This window comes from Dipodomys spectabilis, unplaced genomic scaffold, assembly GCF_019054845.1.
Source record: "Dipodomys spectabilis isolate Male_0828 unplaced genomic scaffold, ASM1905484v1 ptg000051l, whole genome shotgun sequence".
NCBI classification, from domain to species: domain Eukaryota; kingdom Metazoa; phylum Chordata; class Mammalia; order Rodentia; family Heteromyidae; genus Dipodomys; species Dipodomys spectabilis.
The window spans coordinates 8,455,933-8,481,605 of NW_024870728.1; the positions used below are offsets into that span (position 1 = coordinate 8,455,933).

Consider the following 25,673-nt stretch of genomic DNA (forward strand, 5'->3'; position numbering starts at 1 on the left):
GAATTGGAGTTCAAAGCCAGCCTGGGCAGTAAAACTGGAAGAGGCGCTGTGGCTCAAAGTGGTAAAGCACAAGCCTTAGGCAAAGAGCTCAGGAACAAGTCACCCAAGCCCTGAGTTCAACCCCCACGATCAACAAAAAATTCAATTTCCTAACAGCATATACTAATAATTCATGTATAAACTATTTACTCAAATGACACAGGTGTTCATTTAAAACAACCTAGTAACTAAGCAATTCTGATGTCAAAATTTCACTTCCCTTTACTTAATTTCTGGATTTCAATACCAAACAGCACAATATGATCCATTAAGTAGAAACTGGCCCTGCTACTCAAGCTCACAGAAATTCCAATTTGAAATGCTGTATCTGTATCTGAATAAGGAAAATAAATATGTCTCTATGCAAACATGTGAGGACTATGTTATATAATTCAAAGTCCTTTTGTTTAACTTTAATACCCACTGGTATCCCCAGCCTGATTATTTTTTGTGTTTATCAGAAATTCAAGCTTGCCTTAGTAACACTCTCCTTGCTTAATCTATATTTTTGTCTTTAGAAATTTTCAAGGGCTGGGAAGGTGGCTCAGTGGTAGAGCGCTTGCCTTGCATGCCTGAGGCCCTGGGTTCGATTCCTCAGCACCACATAAGCAAAAAGAAAAAAGCCAGAAGTGGTGCTGTGGCTCAAGTGGTAGAGCGCTAGCCTTGAGCTGAAGAGCTGAGGGACAGTGCCCAGGCCCAGAGTTCAGGCCCCACGACCGGACCCCCCCCAAAAAAAAAGAAATTTTCTTCAACTTAAGTGGTACCACAATTGTACATATAAGAACAAGACAGGGGCTGGGAAGGTGGCTCAGTGGTAGAGCGCTTGCCTTGCATGCATGAGGCCCTGGGTTTGATTCCTCAGCACCATATAAGCAAAAGGAAAAAAGCCAGAAGTGGCGCTGTGGCTCAATGGCAGAGCGCTAGCCTTGAGCTGAAGAGCTGAGGGACAGCGCCCAGGCCCAGAGTTCAGGCCCCACGACTGGACCAAAAAAAAAAAGACAGGCCAAGCACCTGTGGCTCACACCTGTAATCCTAACTAATCAGGAGGCTGAGATATAAGGATTGCCATTAAAAGCTAATGCAGCCCAGAAAGTCAGTGAGATGTGATTCTTACCTCCAATTAACCACCAAACAGCTGTGGCTCAAGTGGTAAAACACTAATCTTGAATACAAAAGCTCAGTCCCTGAGTTCAAGCCCCAGGACTGGTACCAAAAGAAAAAAAAAAAAGAGAGAATAAAGAACAGACTGTATGCACAGTGTGTGTGTGCAGTTATGTTGTTATACATCTCAAACGCTTGGAATGTAATTTTAGATATTCTGATACATACTTATAATCCCATCACCAGGGAGGGTGAGGTATGAGAATCCTGAGTCTAAGGCTAGTCTGGGCTCAATGGTAATTTCCAGACCATGCAAATGGGCAAATAAAGTAATATATAATTGCATAAAATTTCTGACTATTCATTTTTTAAAATGTAAACAATATCCATGAGATTTCTAGAAGATGCTAGGGAAAGAAAAAAAATGAAAAATCATGCTGCCCTCTAGTGTCCCACTGAATGAGATTTAAGAATTTATTTATTTTTGGTGCTTGACATCGGAGCTTGAATCTGGTGCTGTCCCTCAGCTTCTTTGCTCAAGGCTGACAGTACCACTTGAGCCACATCTCTACTTCCAGCTTTTTGCTGGCCCGGCTAGCTTCAAATTGCAGTACTCGGATCTCAGCCTGTTGAGTAGCTAAGATTATAGGCATGAGCCACCAGTATCTAGTGTTAGGGAAAAAAATTCTAATTTGGCTCAATGAGTGAATATCAAGCCACTTAGAAGGTAGATACCAGGTGGATGGCCATCTACAGGAACCCAGGCACATTTGTGATACCCCATTTCAAACAATAGCTGTGTACTGTGGTACACACCTGTCATCCTACTTACTCATCCTACTTATTACACCTTACTCAGTTTCACATATCAGTTTCAGGCCAATTCAGCAAAAAAGTTCACAAGACTCTATCTCAGCAGAGAAAAGCTGGGCCTGGTGGGTACACTTGTCATCCAGACTAGTGAAAAGTGTAAAATAACAACACTGTCCAGGAAAAAGCAAGACTTTATCTCAACATGAAGCTGAGCAAAAAGGGCTAGAGGTAAGAGACCTAGCCCAAGCCGAAGAGCACTGACACCCTGAGTTCAAACCACAGTACAGACAAGCCAATCAATCAATTCTTAGTTAGATGGCTAAAGGACCTGAATTAAGAAAACAGTAACTGTGCTAGTCCCAAACTCTCACCTTGCTCTGTAACCCCAATGAAATGCTCTGCAGTGCTGTGTTTTTGTCAAGTTTTCATAAGTTTGAATTTACTTCAAGCCCTACGATGCCACCCAAATGTTCTGCACCTTCTAAGGCTTCTGGAAGTGAACCCAAGCACCAGAGGAAGATGCTCACCATCAAAGAAAAGGTGGAACTTTTCAACAAAAAGCTACATGGCTGTAGGCCACCATTACAGAATCAACGAATCTACTGTTTGCTACATAAAGAGGAGCAGAATATTAGATTTATGGCAATGATGACTTTTTTTAACAAGACTGCAAAAGAGGATGGTCATTTCCCGCAAAAAGGCCATTGTGAGGATGGAATCTGCACTGGCCCTGCGGATAAATGACTGTAGAAGAAAAATTTTCTCACTGGATACCAACACCATCTGGACAAAGGCCAAGAAACTTTGTGGAAAGCATGGAAGTTCACAGATGGTGCTAAGGATAAAAACAAGGACCATGACACAGAAGCAGGACTATCAAGCACTTCTCTGTCCCATCAGACCAACCCCACTCAGTGCCAGCATTGCTCTACATAGAGAAGCTACCTCTGTGGATAAAGCTGGAGCCCAGGAGTACGTGAACGATAAATTCAAATCCATCAAGAAGGGGGCAGATGCTGTCTCATATTTTTATTATGAAAGATGAAGCTAAAGCCCCTGGTTTTAAGGCTCAAAAAGATCAAATAACAGTATGTGTGGGAATGCTGTGAGCTTTATGATAAAGCCAGGGTTTATTTTATGTCAAAAAACCCAAAGGCCCTAAAAAACAAAAATAAGAATGTGTTGCCTAAGTATTGTATGCACAACCCCAAGGCCTGAACCATGAAACTCCTCAGGGGTGATTGGTTCCACCAGTGCTTTATCCCATAGGTTCAAAGTGCTTCTGATCATAGACAGTGCTGGAGGCCATGCTGTCAATCTGTCCTATAAAGGCTCCAGATAAAGCTCTTGCCACTAAACACCATGTTGCTCATTCCGCCCAAGATTCAAGGCACTATTCACACTTTTAAGGCAGTCTACGTGCAAAACATCCTGCAAAACCTGGTTGAAGGGCTGGGAATGTGGCTTAGTAGTAGAGTGCTTGTCTAGCATGCATGAAGCCCTGGGTTCAATCCCCAGTACCACATAACCAAAAAGGCTGTAAGTGGTGCTGTGGCTCAATGTGGTAGAGTGCTAGCCTTGAACAAATTCAAGGACAGTGCCCAGGCCCAGAGTTCAAGCCCCAGCACTGGGTGGGGGAGAAGGGGAAGAGGGCACAAAACCTGGTTGAAGCTATGGATTTGGATGAAAACTTCTCACTAAAACATACTGGGAGTGATTACAATATTGTATCTGTCTCCTAAATATTCAGAAGGCTATAAAGGAGATGAAGAGTGAAACAATGGAGGCTGGAAAAAATTGTAGTTAGAAATGGTCACAATTACAAGGAATTCTCTCCTGAGTCCATCACTCTACAGTAGTAAGGCTGTGAAGCTGGCAAAATTACTGGGAGGAGATGGGTTTCAATGATATGACTCCTGACAACATGAATGACCTAACTGATGTCCAGTCACAACCACTGATGGATGAACACCTGATCGAGATGACAAAGTCAGCAAATGAGGAAAAGGATGAGGAACAAAACAAACTACAGGTTGAAGAGGAGGAGGAAGTTGGCCTTTGGCCTTATACTGGGTCCACCAGGTGCTTCATTTGTTGCACTTCATAAATACAATCGAGTGGCATGTCAATTTATAAAACCTCAGAAGAAAAAGCAGCACCAACAACTAGGTTAATCACTCCGATGAAGAGATCAGTTACACCTATCAGAAACTGAAGTTATGGCCCAGGGGGAAGTGGTGTCTGCTTGGCTGTGCAGTACCTTCATTGCCATCACTGCTGCACAGCTACATGACTCACGATCTTCATCATTCAAGTTGTGTGTACTTCAGTGGTGAGTAGCCAGATAGAATTTTCTAAGTTGTTAAAACTCGAGAGTGTAAAAAGCGCAGGAAGTGTTTATAAGAGTGTGGGAAAGGTTAGTAAAAGAGTGGGAAAAGCTTATAAAGTTTACAGAACAGTGGGGCTCATAAAGTCTTAAAACCTATTTAACACTGCTACTTCTCAGATTTTCATTTAAGGGGGGGGGTCCCCTCTGGAATGTAATTCCCACAGTAGGTGAGCGATCACTGTACTTCTAGACCACATGGTTGAATGCTCCTGACAAACACCAGACTCTCAAGGATTTTGCTTCAAAGAGTTTCCCAAATTTCCATCTTCAATTTTGACAGTCCCAAATTAGATATCCAATGATTTAATTGAATGGAGATGGTCCAATGGACACATCAAATGTAACAAGCGCCAAAGCTCATTCTTTCTCCTTTTCTCTTTCTCTGTATCCTTCCTAGAGTTGCAGAGAATAGTATGCCACCTCTCACCCCCCCACCCCCCACTCCAAGTGTTCCATAAAGTTTAGGAATTATTCCCCAACACATTCCCAAGTCCATCAATAGGGCCTATCCACTCTATTCACAAAATAGACCCTAAATCTAGCATTTCTTTCCACCTCCATCCATTCCTGGCATTCAATAATTCATCTCTGTTCTCATTTCACACCAACTGAGCAAACTGCTTACACTCCTCTCCCCCTACAACTCACATAAAAGAGGTCACTACCCTGCTTAGCATTCTGTATGGAGGGCTTGCTCTTCCAACAACAGAGTCCAAAACCCTTACCCTGTTCCAGCAAGCCCCGAGACCAAAGCTCCACTCTCTCACCCTGCTCACTTCCTGAAAGGGTTTTATAAAGCTCCACTCTCTCACCCTGCTCACTTCCTGAAAGGGTAACCTCATCCTTCTGGCCTTCAGGCAGGCTGTGCTGGAGCAAGGCAAGGGAAGAAAGTCCTATCTCTGGGTCTGCCTTATTAACTTGTGCAGCCTAAGAACCTCATTCAACAAAGGCTTTTCTATTTCTTTAATTTTTAAAATTTTATTGTAAAGGTGATGTACAGAGGGGTTGTGGTTGCGTAAGTCAGGTAATGAGTACATTTCCTTTTGAACAGTGTCACCCCCAAGAGATTATTTCTGTCTCAAACATCTACTGTACTGTACTCCATCCCAGTGCCAGCTCTAAAAAGTTGATTCCTTCAGTTCAGGTCTCAGTTTAACCGTAACATTATTTTGCAAGCCTTCTTTGATTATCAATCAGCTGCATTTTTTTTCTCAGGAGCTTCATCAACATACTGCTTCTCTTCCTCTCAGCATACATTAAGACATACAAGAAAACCAACCAGTGTGTTTTGTTCATTACTGTTAAGAGGAACTCTGCAATTTACTAAGTGTGTGGCAAAGATAGGTAATTAAGCACAATTTCAACTCATTATGAATTGGAAGTCTGAGGAAGTCTTCTCATCCTCATCTTTTTTAGTCAGCTGTGGAACTTGAACTCAGTGCCTGGGCACTGTCCCTGTGCCTCTTTGTGCTCTATCAATAGAGCCACAGCTCCAGGTTTCTGAGTGGTTATCCAGCCGGGGCAGAAAAGCCCTGGTTGGCTTCAAACTGCAATCCTCAGATATCAGCCTCCCTGAGTAGCTAGGATTACAGGCATGAGTAATCAGCATCCAGTTTACAGCTTCATTTTTAAAGACTGGTTTTGATACAGGTGCTGGTGGCTCATGTCTATAATCCTAGCTACTCAAAAGAGGCTAAGATCTGAGGACTGTGGTTCGAAGCTAGTCCAGGCAGGAAAAGTCTGTAAGCCTGATTTCCAATTAACCAGAAAAAAGCCAAAATCGGAGGTATGGCTCAAGTCATAGAGTGCCAGTCTTGGGAGAAAAACATGCTGCTAACTCCAAGTTACTCTAAAGTTAATGAAGAAAAAAAAAAAAGTTATTGAAAGAAATAGAAAAATATGTCTTTTAAAAACAAAGTAATGGCTGGGATATAGCTCAGTGGCAAAGTGCTTGCCTAGCAAGTGCAACATCCTTGGTTCGATCCCCAGTACCAAAAAATAAAGACAAAAAGAAAAAATACAGTTAAAAGCAAAGCAACCATACAAACAAGAACTCATTGTACATACGACAAAATTAAGAAAAAGGAAAAAGTAGGTCCAAGGGGGGTGACAATGATGAAGGAGGGGACAGTGATAAAGGTAAGTTTTATTTATAAGCTGCTTTGTTGAATGGCAACTCCTTTGTACAACTATGTGAAGAAACTTTAATTTTTTAAAGCATAGAAACTATGTAACTTCATCCAAATCAGAGCACTTCTGAAGCTATAAGGAAGGCATGTTTACAGACGGTTCCAAAAGACAAAATGTAAAGTAAAAGAAAACTAGGTTGATGAATTACATGTTTTTAGCTGAAAGGAATTACTGACATCTACTTTTTTGCCATCTCCTTTTACGTCTAGAGGAAAATGACGTGAAATTTATAAGGTAAAAAATGGTAAAATTAATGGGCTACTAGAGATTAGGTAATATGCCCCATGGCTTTCTCATTGCCAGAAAATGAAGTTCATTTCATTAAAGTTGTGATTATTTGTGTTCTATTCCCGTGAGCTGTGCATTGCTCATGACTAGCAGAAAAGCAAGACTCAAGGAGTCAAGATGTTTCTAGAACTGGTTAAAAGAAGAATGGCTTTGCCTTTAAAAGTTTTAAACTTATTACCTAGCTTTTTTTTTTTTTTTTTTTTAAAGGACCATGTAACCCAGAGACTGGTCCCAATCTGTGATCCTCCTACTTCAGACTCTTTTTAGAGTGCTGGAATTACAGGTGTGTGACAAGCATGCCTGGCTCTGGTCATGCATGTCTCAATTTCAAATCAATAATGGCAGGGTCCTCTATAGTAGTTGAAAAGAAAGCTTAAAACTACATAAATGGCACATATCAAGCACTCACTGCAAGCCCCATGAAAATCATCAGACACAGCAGGTCACAGACCAAGACCTGGACTGTTTTCCAGAAAATTCAGGGCATATCAGTGCTGATGTATAGACATCAAAAGAGGCACAGTATAGCCCCTTCCCCCACAATAGCAGGAGACTCCAGCAGGAGCAGCTGCCGCCATTTCTAAATGTACATACACCGTGGGCAGAGAAGACTAAAAGGTAATAAAAGATCATCTTACCAGCCCAGAGCTCGAGCCCATGACTGACCAAAAAGAGATCATCTTACCTTTTTAAAGATTTTTCCATTTGGTTGTACTTCATCTTCTTCATTTAAAAGTTCACGTGTTCCCAAAAGTCTTTTGTCTTTAAATTTGTTTTTTGCATAAATAAAAATTTTATCTAGTGTATCACATCCAGGGTACAATATTGAAGCCAAATGATTTACACTATGAACAGATCTGTATGCTGAGTCAGGCTTCGTATTCACAGGCTTTGCTTTAATTTGGTCTGATTTCTCTTGTCTTGAGTCAAATAAGAAATAAAACGGAATGTATGTTAGAAGTGTGTAAAATGATATTATTAAGTGTATGAAAAATAAAAGAATGGGGTTGATGGTCTGTTTTAACTTCATGGTAGATGGTGTTGAAGATGCGTGGTTATTCATCAGTATTCAAAGAATAGAACAGACTGCAGCAAGAATCTAGAAAAAAAGAGATAGACATTAATTAAAAATCACTTTAAGAAAATTTCTTCATTTTAGACACATTAATTTTTGTGGATTTTTTTGTTGTTTCTCTTTCAATCAGATGAATTAGTACACTAGACCCCTGCAATGTCCTATTATTTTTAGGAGACACAGTTGTACCATGTCACCATTTAAAACAGAATTCCACAGAGAAGATGCCACCACATACTATCAACAGGTGGCCTTTCCATGTTACCTTAAATATCCACAGAGCACTTCTGGAAGAAGCAAGCCAGAGAGAGAAGAAAATAAGTAAGAGACCACACTTCCTTGACTTCAGTATTCTGCTCTAAGCCTTCTACATGAAGGCTCTGGCGGCAGCAGCCACTCCTCAGTTAAAGCTGCATTCTTTGGGGTCTGCGAATGTGGCTTAGTGATAGAGTGCTTGCCTGGCATGCATGAAGCCCTAGGTTCAATTCCTCAGTACCATGTAAACAGAAAAAGCCGGAAGTAGCACTGTGGCTTAAATGGTAGAGCACTAGAAAGCTGCGGTTCTTTCCTAATGAGTGCCATTTTCCCTCTGGACAGTATCAAGTAACTGTAGTTGACAAACATAGAACTTACTTTTCAATTTGTCTATTTAGACAAGTACAACTGGGAGGCAAAAGGCAGTAAACTACAGTTTACTGTAGTATGTATTTGGCATTCATCGGATTTACTGAAGCTTTACCATGTTGGATACAGCTCTAAGTGCTGGAATAAAGCAGCTTAAATCTCTGCTTTTGTGGAAGGCACACCTTCCCTCTAGGCCTGGTGGTGAGGTGAGGAAGGTTATGGGGTGAAAGAGGCAAAGTTCAATATATTATATGGGTAGTTGGGGAGGGCCTCTCTAAAAAGTTAATACATACCAAAAGAGACTTAAGGGAAAACATGTGCTCCCAGCCTACTTGGAAGAAGAATGTTTCAGGCAGAGGAGGTAACCACTGAGTGGCCATCAGAGTAGTAACAGCATTGTTAAAGAAACAGACTAAAGCAGGCTGCGTCCTGCCCAGCTCCAAATCCACAACTACGCTTCTGTCCCCAGATGGGGCAGGCAGTTGGCATTTTTCATCTCCTACCCTTCAGCTCCATGTTGTAAGAGATTGCAGAAATCCCTTCTTTCCAGTTTCCATTTATAAGGCAAGAACTCTACCCCCATGGCAGCCGGTCAAACTCATGGACACAGACTCCCTTTGCTTCAGTCACGTTTTTCATAGTTTTGTGGTATCAGTACTGGGGCTTGAACTGTGGGCCTCACACTGTAGCATGACTTTTTTGTTCACAGTTGGCAATTTACTACTTGTGTCACCCGTCTGGTTCCAATGTTTTGCTGATAAGATTCTGGCGGAATTTGTTTGCTGAGGCTGACTTCAAACTTTAAAGCCTCAGATCTCTTGACTACTGAGCATCTAGGGTTACAGACATGAGCCACCAGTGCCTGGCTTCCCCAGCTCACTTTTCAGGTAGAGGCTCTCTCTATTCAGGTAGAAAAGCCCCCATGAAGACCAGCAGCCATTCCATGGCTTAGCACAGCCCTTGTAAAGCAGAGACCTAAATGCAAGGAAAACAGAGGGTCTTCCACAGCTAGAGAAGCAGGCCAATAAAATAAGAATAGGGAACTCCTTAGCAATTCCTGAGACTGAGCTTATTTGGAACACAGAATGGAGAACTTCATGCCTCTCAAAACACTTTCAGAAACTACAAAGAGTGTATTGGTGAGCAATTAAAATGAGGCTAGAGCCATATTACCAAATTAAAGAAGCAGAGTTTAACAGCAATAAGGAAAGAGGTGACTAAGAACCCTTGTAGATTCAGAACCAACCTATAAAGCTGGCCTCTGGGGCACAACCTCCACTAAAAAGCAAATATTTTAGTTAAATCACACTGTGGAGCAATTCATGGTCCGGAGCTATGTCCAAAACAATAAAGCAATCATCTAGAAAGTAAGTAAGTGAAATGTAACTCAATAAAGCCCGCTCTGCTAAACACCAGTCTCTCCTTTTTTTTTTTTTTTTTAGGTCTGGTTGTGGAGCCTGAACTCTGGGCCTGGGCACTGTCCCTCAGCTCTTCAGCTCTACCACTTGAGCCACAGCGCCACTTCCGGCTTTTTTCTTTTTGCTTATGTGGTGCTGAGGAATCGAACCCAGGGCCTCGTGCATGCAAGGCAAGCGCTCTACCACTGAGCCACCTTCCCAGCTCCTAAACACCAGTCTCTCCTTAAGGAGGGCAGTTCAGAGCACCAGTGTGTGTGCCAAGGAAATAAAGCTCAATGAAAGACCCCAGCCAAGTCACTCAACAAAGAAGCAAGCAGGTAGCAAAGGAAGACATTGCTACATGGTCTAGCATGTACAGATCATAACTCAAAATTATGAGGCATGCGAAGAAATAGCAGCATGACAGAAACACAAAGGAAAAAAAAAAAGTGGGCAACAGAACCTGTCCCTGACATGGCTCAGTTGTTAAGACTTAATAGACGTCAAAGCAGCTATCATAAATAGGAAAACGAAGAGGCCATGCTATAACATATTAGAAGTCCAGTTCTCTTACCAAGATAAGGAACATCTTCAAATTTGTTCAGTTGAAACACTTCTAAAATCCCCAGAATTTCTAGGTGAGGGGCAAAGGCTTGCTGTGCTTATCTTTTTTATCAAACCATACATTTTATTAATGAAGTGATTTGGGGTAAATAGGGGCTGCTTGTCAAAGGAACTGGTATATGATTAGAAAACTGGAATTTCCAGTCCTATCATCTGATTAATGTGGCAGGGAGGGCAGATGTAGATTGAGCTAATAATCACCAATGGCCATTGATAAACCCTAAGCAAGGTGCCAAAGCATGATTGCACCACAAATCCTCAGGGACATCAGCTCCCTGTGGGTCTGCTCAAGACCCTTCTAGATCTCAGTATGTGTACCTCTTGTATCTGAATTCTTAGTAGTATCCTTTACAATGAGCTAGCAACAGCAAATCAAGTGTTACCCTGGATTCACCATAAAACAATGTCAAACCTGGAGAGTTATAGAAAATTTCCCATAGGCAGCCATGCCACACAGCAGTATGGTACTACTTGGCATCAGCAAGGTCTAAGCCCTGCCCCTGTGGGATCTGCACTAACTTCATAGCTGCTGTCAGAGCTAAACTAAACTGTAACCAGCTGGTGTCCAGAAACACATACAGTGTCCAAAGTGCTGGGCCAGAGGTGCACTTTTTCCCTTTAAAGAGGCAAAAACAAAGAAATCAGAAATATTAAAAATAAAGACAGTTTCATTCAGGACAATACAGACTTATACATTCTAGGTTAAACAGATCCAGTACACACCGAAAGAAAGTGGACTGGGCCTTTATAACAGGAGCAGAGTAGATACAGTCAGTTTTAGCATTAGATAAGTAGGATTGAAATATGTCTGCAAATGGAAACAGGCACATCAAGATGGCAGAATTTTTTAATTATTCTGGATTGGCCAGATTAGGAGGCAAAAATGTATCCCTCCTTAAGTCTCAAAACCTTACAAGTCATTGTTAAGATTCAGGAAAATTGTTCTGTCTGAAAAATGCAGGTTCCACATTGATGTCAACAGCAGTTACCTCCTTTGAGGCTCAGAAAGGATTTGACTCTCCTTTGGCTGCTCTGCAGCCTTTCTCCTTAAGACTAAAAATACGTTCCTTTCAGTAACAGGATGCTACAAGTGTAGCACTCAGTAGCAGAGCACTTGCCTAGTATGTGCAAGGCCCTGGATTCTGCTTACTAGAGAAGGGGATTTTAAATACATATGCACACCACACACCAGTCTCAGCTTTGCCACCAGCTGCTATGAAATCTTGACCAGGCCATAAAATTCTCACCAATGATATTGATAAACTTCAACCGCTGCCTATTAACTTTATCACATTGTGCTGTTCCCTTAACTGTCCTATCTAAGTTTACCTTTAGCTTATATAATGCTAAAATTCTTCAGGTCACTTTATCCTTAAATTCTTGCTCCAAAATTTCAAATACTCCAAATCACTTCAGAAGCCACAATAAAGACAAAATAGAATTGTGAAATCATGTATGACCCTAAGAACTATAGTTACCACAAAACCCTTCTACAGGCTAACAAAAAAGTCCAGTGATGTTTCCTAACCTTCAATTTGTAATTTCTTTTCAAGTATCCAACTGGAATACAGTAATACAAACACAAATTCAAAATGATCATCACATGTTGAAATGGCAATCAACGTAATCAATGGTAAACTTTGTAAAATAAAGAAACTAGAGTTCTATTCCCTTGTACAGATACTTAATAGGAAAGTCCTTACTGAGGAAAGGAAAGTAGAAGCCAGGTGTTGGTGACTTATGCCTGTAACCTTAGCTACTAGGGAAGCTTAAATTGGAAAAATTGAGGTTCACTGCCAGCCAAGGCAGAAAACCTCACAAACCCCTTCTGAATATAGATGCCTGATTGCTATGCATATACCTGTAGTCCTAGTTATGAAGCTATGGCACATACATGTAGTCCTAGCTATGAAGGGAAGAATATGTAGATCATGGACAAGGCAAGCACCTGACCCTTTTTCAAAGATGACCAGCACAAGGAAGTGTTTGAAAGTATGCCACAGAAATAAGAGTACCTGCCTGGTAAATACAAGTGGGGGAGGGGGTAAGAGAACACTGCTTAAACAATAAATACATTGTTCAGTAAGTTTGTATGGAATTAATGAAATTACTTTCTCAGTTTGGTCTCAATTGCTTTTAGTCTAATACATTTTTAATGTTTCCTAATATCCAGGGTCCTGACTGATGTAATTGTAATCCCCTCTATAATAAAGTTAATGAATAATATTTTTAAAAATTCATAAGAGAGGTAGGCTTCAGTGGCTGCTGCCTGTATTCCTACCTTTCAAAAGTTTAAGATCTGAGGATTATGGTTCAAAGCCAGCCCACGCAGGAAAGCCCATGAGCCTCTTATCTCCAACTAACTTGAGATGTGGTTCAAGCATAAAGTGCTGGCTAGGTTAGAGCAAAACACTGAGGGACAGAGTTAAACCTTGAGTTCAAGCTCCAGGATTGGAACCTCTCCTCCCCCCCCCCCAAAAAAAAAGCCTTATAATTAAAAAACTATGTTTTACCAGACAACGGTGGGAGGTACTCGTGCCTTCTCAGTATGCTCCTTTAACATCCAAAAGCTGTCAAAAAAATACGCATAAAAATAAGTTATCATTCATAGTCTAATCAAAGTCCCAATATCAACTTTTCCTTTAAGATATTTTACTTCTAAAACTCAAGTTTTCTATAAAAAATTTTCTGTAAAATTTTCCTGAAAACACCACTACCCTATCAGTAAATGGCATGTAAGCATATAATCCTTATTTCTAAAAAAGTATAGTATACTCACTAGGCGCCAGTGACTCACACCAGTAATCCTAGTTACTCAGGTGGCTGAGATCTGAGGATTTTGGTTTGAAGACAGCTCAGGCAGGAAAATCCATGAAACTCATCTCCAATTAGCCAAAAAGCCTGAAGTGGAGCTATGGCTCAAGAGGTAGAGCTCTAGCCTTGAGCAAAAAAGCTCAGGAACAGCACAAGCTCCAGGAACCACCACCACATACATACATGCATGCATACATACATACACACACATACACACACATACACACGTTTATTTACTCATTATGGTAATAGTAAACAGTAAGATTATACACTGTAATATTACATCTATACATGACTTCCTCAATCACTTGTAAGGCAAGTAGGCAATTTAACCATTTATTAAAGTATTAAAAATATTTTAATGTCAATCCAAATTCACACATAGTAAATAAGAGCTTACTAGCTAGTATTCTAGTAAACTAGTATTCAGAAAAAAATTTTACATGTTACTGATTCATTAATTTCTTCATTCCTTGAAAACCAGCCAAATATACAAGGGAAAGAAAAAGGAATTAAAGCCATGTATGTTGATAAAACTAATTCATTTTCAGGTATAAAAAAAGTAAAACAATGAAACACTGAATTTATTTTAGGAAGGGGGAGGTAAAGAGAAGGATGGATAAGACTGACTAGAACACATTTGCACATGAAAAGTCACAATGACTCCCTGTGCCACGCCCCACCATGTAGAATTTATATATGCTAATGAAAAAAGCAAAACAGAGAAGTTCAAAATCCCTGCCCTAATTCTTACTAGCTATGATTCTGGACTAGTTCATCTATTCATCCACAACAGAAAACCTCTTATAAATTCCCTTGCTAATTTACATATAGTTAGTGTTTTGTTCTGTTCCTGGAGCTTGAACTCAAGACCTGAGCACTGTCCCTGAGTTTTTGCTCAAGGATAGCACTCTTATCACTTGAGCCATAGTTCTACTTCTGGTTTTTTTGGTGCTTAATTGAAGATAAGAGTCTCACAGACTTTCCTGCCTGGACAAATGGCTTTGAACCATGAACCTCAGTTCCAGCCTCCTAAAACAGTTAAGATGACAAGCCAATAGCCACCACCAGCACCCACTTTCCCTTACTAATTTCTATGACAGCTTCCACATATATATCACCATATGGAATCAATTCATATCCATAGTTAACAGAATTTCTAAAAAAAAAATGTTGGCTCTATTTTAACCAAAAATTCACAGGGAAAAAAAAATCCACATGTCCAATAAGTGAAGAAAATAGCCTCATTAGGTATCAAGGAAATGCAAAAGGCAGCATTATTTCAACCATCAGATTTTTTAAAAAATAAAAACTGCAAATGTTGGAACCAGACAGTTCTTGGTACTTCTGGCTAAGTACAGCCAGCTTAGGGGCAATTTGGCAGCAGTTGGCAAAAGCTAAAAATGTTAATGCCTGTAACCTAGAAAATCCCTAAAGTTTGCCAAAAGTGTACTTACTTTGGCCTACTTTGTTTTGTTAATTAAATGGTTTAAGGTGACAGGTTCTAAGAGTATTCAAGTATATTCAAATAAGAACAAGTGTTGAGTCTCTTCGATAAATATTTGCTTTGGAAGTAGCGCTGTGGCTCAAGCGGTAGAGCGCTTGCCTTGAGCTGAAAAGCACAGGGACAACGCCCAAGCCCAGAGTTCAAGCCCCACAACCAACCAAAATAAATAAATAAATATTTGCTAAATTACTCCACCCCAGACCTGATGCTTCTTCATTCTAACAGAGACCACAGTACACTAGAAAAGATCCTTGTCCACTATTAAACCTGACAACTTGTTAAATGAAATGTAATGCTCTATGGCTGAAACGGCATCCAGGTGTCTGGAATGACCTCCAATTTAGCCCTCCAATTTTCGTGTCTGAGAATGATAAAATCCCTATTTCATAGAGATTAACCTAGTGGCAATGTTAACTGATTAGTGTAAGAAAAAAACTACAAAACAGGGAACCCATTTCAGAATTAAAAACCTACATAGAGAGCCAAGCACCAGTGGCTCACACCTGTAATTGCTACTCAGAAAGCAGAGATCTGAGGATCTCAGTTTAGAGCCAGCCAGGGCAGAGAAGTCCCCCGTGACACTCATCTCCAATAACAAATAAATAAATATAAATAAATAAATAAATCTACAAAGAAGATAACACTCTAGATCACCAGAAATTTGAGAAAACCATCTTTATAAAAGAAAGAGACGGGCTGGGAAGGTAGCTCAGTGGTAGAGTGCTTGCCTTGCATGTATGAGGCCCTGGCTTCAATTCCTTAGCACCACATAGGCAGAAAAAGCCGGAAGTGGTGCTGTGGCTCAAGTGGTAGAGTGCTAGCCTTGAGCTGAAGAGCTGAGGGACAGCACCCAGGCCCAGCTCAGGCCCCACGACCAGCAAAAAAAAAAAAAAAAAAGACAGGGCTTGGGTAGAGTGCTTACCTAGCATGTTCAAGGACCTAGATCAATCCCCAGAAATGCAAAGAAAAACTAAAAATCAAAACAAAAAGAACAGAGGAAGCAATATTTCAATGGAAATAGGTAACCAGGAAATGGCCGGCATAAGTATATATATGTAATTAATATTCTCTGTGAGAGAAGTGCTATTAATCATGAACCAAGATTAAGATGCTCTACAGAAGAAAAAAGGAAGAAAAAGTTCTTGGGAATGACTAATAGCAACTGAAATTAAAAACTAATAGAAGTATCAGAAAAGGAAGCTGCGGGATTGGTGACTCAACTACTGGAGAGCCTGCCTACCAAGTTCAAGACCCTGAATAAAAGGAACTTTACTACCAATATAGTAGCGAATGTGTGGAGTCTCAGCTGCTCTGGAGGCTGAAGCAGGACAATAGGGGGAATCAAAGTTTTTTGAAAGAAAAAGCAAAAAAAGATGTAGAGAGTAGTCAAAGTTCCTTGACTTCCTCCCAAGTTCCACTAAGTTCCACAAAGGCATTAAAAAAAAAGAAAGAAAGAAAGTGAACAGGAAACAAATTACTGAAACATTCTGCAGTAAAATATCCCAAAGCTGACAAAACAGTAGTATTCAGATTTAAGAGCTAAGCAGATGAATCGGGAAAAAAATAACTGGCCTCTCAACACCATCTGCTATATTCTTTGAGCAGGACTAAGAATATCCTAGAAGCCCCCCCTCCACAATTATATATATAGCAAGTGATCTACAAATACAGTGATTCTACAACTGATCAACAAGTAAGGATGATTCTCAGGGTTGAAAGAGGTGGTACCAAAGGGTGGGATTTGAGGCGTTCCAGACACATCAAAATAAGACAGTCACTATTCCTATAAAGGACCAAGAACCATATTAGCATCAGATTATGTCAGCAACACTAAAAATTAGGCGTCAGGCATAATGCTTTGAATCTCAAACTATAACCTTTGAGATATAGCTTTAATAGAACACCATTTGCCTAACACATGAGACACCCTGAGTTCAATCCCTAACACCATAAAAGAAAAACTGAAATTAATTTTAACCTAGAATTCCCAATTAAATCAACTTCAAGTAGAATAAATTTTCAGATATGCAAAGATTCAATTCCACACACACACACACACACACACACACACACACACACACACACACCTTCCTAAGAAATTACTTTTAAAAGTCCCCTAATCATTTGAATGTATTCCTTTAATAAAATTTTTCAAAGACAATTTAAGCTACAATTGGTATGAGGTTTTGTCCTGTATTTTGCAAGAACAAGCATAATGCTGATTCTAAAACCTGACATACACACAAAATAATCTCTCCAGTGAATATTGGGGAGAATATCAGCACACCTAACTCAGATCATATTCAAGCAAAGATTGTTTCCAAGTATACAGTTGCTTGGCCACTGGCGGTCATTTCAGGACATTCCATCATTGTCACTCTTTAACAGGGTGAGAGGGAGGAGAAAGATTCAATCATGTCAGTACTGTATGGCGTAGGGTTTAAGTATTTTAAGAAAAATATCAATTATTGACATTAGAAGAAACTTCTTAGCGGGGCACTGGTGGTTCCCACTTGTAATCCTCCTAGCTGCTCTAGAGGCTGAGATCTAAGGATTGAGGTTGGAAGCCAGCTCAGTCAGAAAAGCCCATAAGCCTCTTATCTCCAATTAACCAACAAAAAACCCCACAAGAGGTAGAGCTCCAACTTTGAACGAAAAAGGCCTGAGTTCAAGCCCCAGTACTGGCACCAAAATTAAAAAAAAAAAAAAAAAAAAACTTCTCACTCAGAAACAAAAGAGTGGTAGAGTGCCTGCCTAGAAATCGTAAGGCTGAGTTCAAACCCCAGTCTATTTGCAACTGAACTTTTTCTTGACAGTACTACACTCGAACCAATGCAATGACAAGAAAAATAAATGAGTATAAAAACTGGGAAAGGAAACAAAAAGATCACAAGGTGCAGATAGGTTGCTAAGGAAATTCAAAACCATCATCTGAAATTAACCCACTAGAGAAAGAATTCGTTAATGGATCTAGACACCAGGCAAACAATAAAATCCCGTATTTTTCCTATATAGTATTAATAGCTACCAAGAAGAAAAAGATGTGAGTCACAGTAACAACTTTAAAACACTTCATAGAGTACAACACCCACAATAGGTTCTGTGGTAGAATACTTGCCTAGCATGCACAAGGGACTATACATAAATGGGGTATGAGACTAAAACACCTTATTATTCAGAAAGACAGACTTGATCCTGAGTGGAAAGCATACTTCTTATAAAATTAGCCTCAAACCAAATGTAATCCCAATCAAAATCCTCAATTTTTCTTACTTGGTTTTTGTATAGTTACTTAATAAATTAATACTATAAGAAAACTTTCTAAAATTAGCTAAAAATTTTTGAAAGAAAAAAAAACTATTTCTCCTATCAGATACCAAAATGTACACTGATAATCCTGGTATAGAATGTTAAAGCCAGAAATAATCGTGAGACTTCTATAATAAAACTAGTGGTATTTTGTATCTGTGACTAGGAAATTATTCAGAAGGTCACACAGTGTCAAAAACCAAGAACTGAGCTAATGTACATCAGGCCAGTTTGATTTTTTTTAAACAAGACACTAAACAGAACCTGAAGCAAAAAGGTATTAAAATAGTTCACAACACTACAGAATTCTAAAATATTATTCAGCTAAGTTTCCCACTGATCAGGCCTTATTAAGTGAGCAATACTAGAGCTAAATAAACTATACTTTTGTATAATGCCTTAACTATGTGTTGATGTTTTAATGCTACTAAAGATGACGTTAGTAAACTCTAACACTCCTGGAAGTGAATGGCGCTGTAGCTCAAGCAGTAGAGCGCTCGCCTTGAACTGAAGAGCTGAGGGACAGCATGCCCAAGCCCAGAATTCAAGCCCCATGACAGACAAAAAAAAAAAAAAGAGCAGTAAATTCTAACAGTCCTAATCATACAATTCAAACCACAAGCAGACAAAAGTTAACTATTTCCATTTTTTCCTACTCTCAGTAGATGGCCTCTAAGAGAGCCTCATCTTTACTTCTACCTTATACCACATGCTGTGGCCCATTTACCTTTGTGTCCAGTTTCATCTTAGACAACCCCTACCATCTCTTGCCCCTCTGGCCTTAAGACTTTTCCCAATGCCAAGTCACTTCCTCACCTCAAAATGCTTGCAGCCTTTGCCCACTCACCCCTGCCTTCATACATTGCTCCACTTTACTAGATAATTCAACATTATTTCCTCAGAAGTCTCTCAAGATGGCTGATAATACCACCTAAATTTTGCCTTCACAGTACTAACTGCATGTACATTTAAACAGTTGCTTAGGGAACTGCGTAATGGAAGGATAGTATCTGTCTTATTCATGGTTCTATCCCTGCTGTCCACCAGCACAGCACATACCTGCAGGCAAGCAGGGACAGATAGAGAACCCATGAGTTACAGGTGCTAGGCCTGATCATTAGCAACCCTAGTACTGGATGAAAAGGACCCCAAGTTCACCAGCCTGGGCTAGCTCAAGGCCAGCAAGTTCAAGGTCAATCTGAATCACACAGGGAGATCACCTTAAACAATCTGCCGGGGATGTAGCTCAGTGTGACAAGGTTACCTTAGGCAGACAAGCAGACTTAAATGACTTTTCCTACAAGATGTTCTTTATCTCACAAACTCAAGCAATGGTAAACTTTGAGGCTCTCCCTACTGAATATTTGCCCTACTTCAGTTTTTCATAGAATTTTTATCCTGACAGTAAACACTATGCTCACCAAGAACAAGTAGGGAAAAGGCTACAAGAACAGCAGCTTACCTTGGAAAATGACCCACCCTGGACAAGTGAAAGCAGAGGTGCAAACAAGTAATGTTCCACATCTGTGATTTCCAAGAACTAAGGCTCCCATCCTTGGATAAGGAAGGCAATCCTTATCTTTAAGATAAGGAAGACACAAATTTGTGAAGACACAAATCAGAATGGCTTGGTAGTACTCAGTGACACGTCACCAACTGAATCTGCCCTCCCACCCATCCGGAACTCCACCTCCCTTCTGACCTCACTGTTCTCAGTATTCTGGTCCCAGAGACCAATGATTTAGAAGTAGATTCTAGCAGCCATGTCCTTGTTGGAGAGATCAGATCGGTAACTACCTCTCCCTGTGGAGTCACAGCACTCTTTACTCATACTCCCAAAGCTGCCAGCTGGACGGTTACCTAACCAGGATCCATGCTACAAATCTGTGGGACCCAGCCTTAGTTAAGAAGGTCTCCCCAGGCAATGCCCAGTGAGCCCCAAGTGATGATTACTACTCCATGCATCTTGGCTGAGCTCTCCTGACCACAATCTATACAGCTCTAAATCCAGAACTTTCCCACTCTCTCATGCCCCAATCTAGTCCTCTATCTCGGCACTAGCTGTCACATTCCATGTCTTGAAAAATGTTAATGTGTAGTTTTAGAAACAATCCTGCTGTCCACATCAATAATCAGTCTTCTTCCACAATCCCTCAACCTTTCACCTTTACAGACAAGACAGAAAGCTAAGTCTTCCCATACAAGAGTCAAAACTAAAAAGCATTCCTTAAAATCCTTTTCCCTTCTCTCGGTTCTACAGAACCGATCTATTGCGAAGTGGTGAGTCTACCTCCCATCTTCCCTTTCCACTGCCCGTGCTCACTGCAGCTCCTGGCCCTGGGCAGAATTCAACTCAACTCTCTCCTTCAGTACACCCTGCTTCACACTGCCACTCCTGTACAACACAAACTTTACTCCTCCCGTCGCTGTCTGAAGGGAAAAAGGAGAAAGAAAAAACAACAATCACAAGCTTCTCCAAGTATTTAAGTTGACTTCAAGTCAGGTCCCACTTCTCTTTCCCCTCCTGATTCTCTATTTCACACTCCCTACAGTCAAATTCATTTGTCTCTCTCCCTTGTCTTCTCCAAATTTTAGAAACTCTTGTTGGTTCTTGCTAGAATGTCTTTCCTTCCATACATACCCAATTCTTTAAAACAGAAAAAGCCAGAAGTGGCCCTGTGGCTCAAGTAGCAGAGTGCTAGCCTTGTGCAGAGGAAGCTCAGGGACAGAGCCCAGGCCCTGAGTTCAAGCCCCAGGACTGCAAAAATAAAAATACAAAATAAAATGCTATAATAATAACGAATTCTAAGAAGGAACGTTAAAGGATAATATATCCTGAAATTTAAGCACAAAAAAAAATTACAGTTAAATTCTCTCAAGTTACTTTGGTTTCCTTTTATTTCCCTACTGTAAAAACATGAAAGATTTTATTTGGGGGCAAAAACTTTGCAATTAAAAAAGACACCAAAGCCGGGCGCTGGTGGCTCACGCCTGTAATCCTAGCTACTCAGGAGGCTGAGATCTGAGGATCGCAGTTCAAAGCCAGCCTGGGCAGGAAAAGACCGTGAGACTCCTATCTCCAATAAACCACCAGAAAACCGGAAGTGGCGCTGTAGCTCAAATGGTAGAGTGCTCGCCTTGAGCTGAAGAGCTAAGGGACAGCGCCCAGGCCCGGAGTTCAAGCCCCACGACCGACAAAAAATAAAAATAAAAAAGACACCAAGGCCTCTTGGTGCTTACACAGGCTGTGTTCTTACCCTGTATAAAAAGTCAGAGTAAACCTACCCCATATACATGTCAGTCCAGGCAATGTGCCTGGTCTGTATTATAAATGGGGAGACATGGGAGGGGATGGGGGAAGGGGAGACAACCACCAACATTGCCCGGTATTATCCCACAGCTCTTTAATCAGGTCTCCATAAGTCAAGTGACCTTTCGAGCCAAAGGGTCACCCTAGAGGTGCAGTCCCTGGTTACAAGCATGGACTCTGGAATGAAATTTACGTCAGGCAAGTCACCTATACTCTTGTTATCTCTTAGAGGATTAAGAAGAAAATCAGGACAGCACCTGGCCACAGGATGCTGTAAAGTGAGAAGCAGCTGCCTTTATTCCAAAGACACTTAGTTTAAAAAAAGATTACTCAATAGGAAATGTACTCATTACCCTACTCATGTAGCTGTAACCCCTCTAATACAGTATTTTTACAATAAAAAAATATATATGAAAAAAGTAAAAAAAAAAAAAAAGCTAGGCTTTGCATCCAAAAAAAAAAAAAAAAAAAAACACAAAAGCAATTTCTTTCTTTCTGAACCAAATAGGGGGAAAAGGTTAACCAGGACAGGAAAAAGGGCAGCTTTTCACTGGAGTTATTATTGTAGAGATAGTAAGAAAAGGGGCTGGGAATGTGGCTCAGTGGTAGAGTACCTGCCTAGCATGCATGAAGCCCTGGTTTTGATTCCTCAGTACCATATAAACAGAAAAGGCTGGAAGTGGCCCTGTAGCTCAAGTGGTAGAGGACTAGCTTGAGCAAAAGAACAAGGACAGGGGGCTGGGAAGGTGGCTCAGTGGTAGAGCGCTTGCCTTGCATGCCTGAGGCCCTGGGTTCGATTCCTCAGCACCACATAAGCAAAAAGAAAAAAGCCGGAAGTGGCGCTGTGGCTCAAGTGGTAGAGCGCTAGCCTTGAGCTGAAGAGCTGAGGGACAGTGCCCAGGCCCAGAGTTCAGGCTCCATAATAATAAAGAAAGAACAAGGACAGGGCACAAGCCCTGAGTTCATAGCTGCAGGACTGGCCAAAAAAAGGACAGTAAGGAGAAAATCATTTTTCAAACAATATTATTCAATAATGTAATTGTACCTCTACTATGTAGATATCTGTGCGTGCATATAGTCTCCCCCCCCCCACACACACACCTTCTGGTCCAAATTAAGGTAGAACATTCTATTTTCTGGTTCCCGTTCACCGGGTAGAACTCATATTCATCTTGGAAAACCTGGCTCTCCTCCACTGCAGACTCTCCTTTCCTGCTCTGTGCCTGCTCAGCACTGTTTCTATATTTTCTCACACCTCTCATGGCTGCACTGATTATACTACATAGTAACATGTCTGTTCATATGCCTTCTTCTGTTATCATCCTATAAAGTTTGTTCATATACTCACTTGCTTTTATGACTTCTTTGAAAGCTGCAACTTATCTCTCCATCAGTTCCAGAGTCCTAGAACCTTGCAAAGCAGGCGCTACATAAACACATGAAGCCAGCTGAGGAAGCTCATGACTAATCCAACCTACTGGAGAGACAGAGGTTGGGAGCTGTTAGCTGGACTCAGCAAAGTCTTCTAGCTGGGTGCAGGTAGCTCACGCCTGTATTTCTAACTACTCAGGAGGCTGAGATCAGAGAATCGCAGTTCTTTTTTTTTTTTTTTTGGGGGGGGGGGCGTCTGGTCTGGGCCTGGTCACTGTCCCTCAGCTCTTCAGCACAAGGCTAGTGCTCTACCACTTCAGCCACAGCGCCACTTCCGGCTTTTTTCTTTTTGCGTATGTGGTGCTGAGGAATCGAACCCAGGGCCTCATGCATGCAAGGCAAGCGCTCTACCACTGAGCCACCTTCCCAGCCCCAGAGAATCACAGTTCAAAGCCAGCTCAGGCAGGAACGCCCATGAGACTCTTACCTATAATTAACCACCAGAAAACTGGAAGTGGCACTGTGGCTCAAGTGGTAGAGCACTAGCCTTGAGTTGAAGAGCTGAGGGACAGTGCCCAGGCCCAGAGTTCAAAACCCATGACCAACAGACAAAAATAAATAGATAAAAGGGGCTGGGAAGGTGGCTCAGTGGTAGAGCGCTTGCCTTGCATGCCTGAGGCCCTGGGTTCGAGTCCCCAGCACAACATAAGCAAAAAGAAAAAAGCCGGAAGTGGTGCTGTGGCTCAAGTTGTAGAGCGCTAGCCTTGAGCTGAAGAGCTGAGGGACAGTGCCCAGGCCCAGAGTTCAGGCCCCAGGACCAGACCCAAAAATAAATAAATAAATAGATAGATAAAACAGAAAGTCTTCAGATTCCACCTCAACCCATTAAAAAGCTAGGCACAGTGTGCACACATATCATCCTAGTTACTTGAAAAGCATAAATCGGAGGACCACAGCCCAGACTACACCTGGCACAAACAAAAAATCCTATCCCCAAAGTAACTGAAGCAAAAGGGGCTAGGGGGAGGCCCAAGTAAGAGTGCTTACCTAGCAAGTACAGGCCCCAAATCCAAACCCCAGTACTATAAAAAATAAAAAGAATGATTGCATGTATCTTCTATGCAGTTATAACAAATACCTTTACAAACAAGTAGATAGCTGTATTTGGAAGTGACTTATCAAAAAAATTATTTAAGTGTTTCCAATTCTAAAGAATAACAGATGAATTAAGCCCATTCAATCATCCTTCAAAGTGGGAAACATTAGAAGTATATAAAATAAACACATTTGAATAACCAATGCTAAAACTAAAAAGAACTGAAGCACTTTAAGCGTCAAGAAGATGAAAGGACCCTGAAAATCTTTTCTTATGAAACTAAATATGTACATAGGGAAGTAATCAAAGCCTTAACATTCAGATCCCCTTTTTCAGAAAGAGATTTATCATCAAAAGTCAGAGAAAGTATATATTATAAAAATCAAAATGAAACCACATATTACACATCAGCCTCACACCAAGTTTCTGTGGTGTAGTTTTCATGAAAGACTGGGTCATGTCAGCTAAAATGGCTAATTTTTAGGAATTTAACACTCTTGACAGTAGAAGGCATGTGCTTAGGGCTCCAAGATAAAATACTGACTAGGGTTTTTTTGTTTTGTTTTGTTTTTTGTCGGTCATGGGGCTTGAACTCTGGGCTTGGGCACTGTCCCTGCACTCTTCAGCTCAAGGCGAGCACTCTACCACTTGAGCCACAGTGCCACTTCTAGTTTCTAGTGGTTTATTGGAGATAAGAGTCTCACAGACTTTCCTGCCCAGGCCAGCTTTGAACCATGATCCTCAGATCTCAGCCTCCTGAGTAGCTAGGATTACAGGTGGACCATTATGACCTGTCTTCTGTTGCTTTCCAACAGGGGTCACTCCTAGGTAAGGAATAGGCTCACTTACTTTGTGCTTTGGACCTCTCCCAACTCTCATGATCTTGGTGTAAGCAAGGAAAGCTTTCTAATCAATCTTCAACCTTCTCTCTAACAAGCCTTCCCCTATTTCAAGGTTCAAACATGCTGAAATCAAAACTCTTGGGAATGTTTCCTATGTACATGTGGTCTCCACTTTCCACACTGCCTGTTTACTCACCATCCCCACCCTACCATCAGAAGTATCTCTTCAGGTGACCAATGACTTCCACTGAGCTAAATCCAACGGGCTGGGTAGTCCAAATCTCCTCTCCTAGGAGCATTCCACTGCACTAAGGACATCTGCTACTGGTACCCCCTAACTTTTCTGGTCTCTTGTGATGGTTAATCTTTTTTGTCAACCTGATTGGATTAAAGGAACACACTCCCCCAGGTTAGTAAAGCATACCTGTGTTGTTTTAGAGACCATCAGATCAGGGGAACACTGACCTAATCAATGGATTAATCCCTGGCTGGATTCCTAATATGAAGACATAGGAAAGTGGTAAAAAGTAGGAGGTGGGCTTTTTGGAGAAGTAGGTGGCTGAGGGCATGTCCTTGGGGCTCCAAATCTTGCCCTGGCACCTTCCTGTATTCCCCTTCCTCTGCTTCCTGGCCACCATGATATGTGACTGCACTGCTTTACCACACCCCGCCACAATGGACTGACCTCTACACTCAGGGAGCCCACTCAAGCGGGCTTGTTTCTGACAACTATTTGGGTTACAGGAACACAAAGGGATTAATATGCCGCTCCCTCTCATCTCCTTTGCACACTCAGCCTGCTCTCCTCAATGCCATCGAGGACCTTCTTCAGGTCTTAAGCTGCCATTCCTCCACAGGCAACCAACCTCAAACACACCCAGTTT

At 41.2% G+C, this 25,673-nt stretch overlaps 1 protein-coding gene and 1 pseudogene across 1 annotated transcript in view; one reads left to right on the plus strand and one right to left on the minus strand.

Annotated features, from left to right (window-relative positions):
• Nucleotides 1-25,673, minus strand: part of Acsl3 (acyl-CoA synthetase long chain family member 3) — a 49,218-nt gene that overhangs the window by 19,137 nt on the left and 4,408 nt on the right. Inside the window, exons 2-3 of the mRNA XM_042679125.1 lie at nucleotides 13,054-13,110; nucleotides 7,506-7,919 (exon numbers count right to left, since the gene is read on the minus strand). Of these exons, the coding sequence (XP_042535059.1) occupies nucleotides 7,506-7,883 (378 nt within the window). The 5' untranslated portion in view covers nucleotides 7,884-7,919; nucleotides 13,054-13,110. The remainder of the gene's footprint in view (nucleotides 1-7,505; nucleotides 7,920-13,053; nucleotides 13,111-25,673) is intronic.
• On the plus strand, nucleotides 21,394-21,515 carry LOC122107598 (annotated as a pseudogene).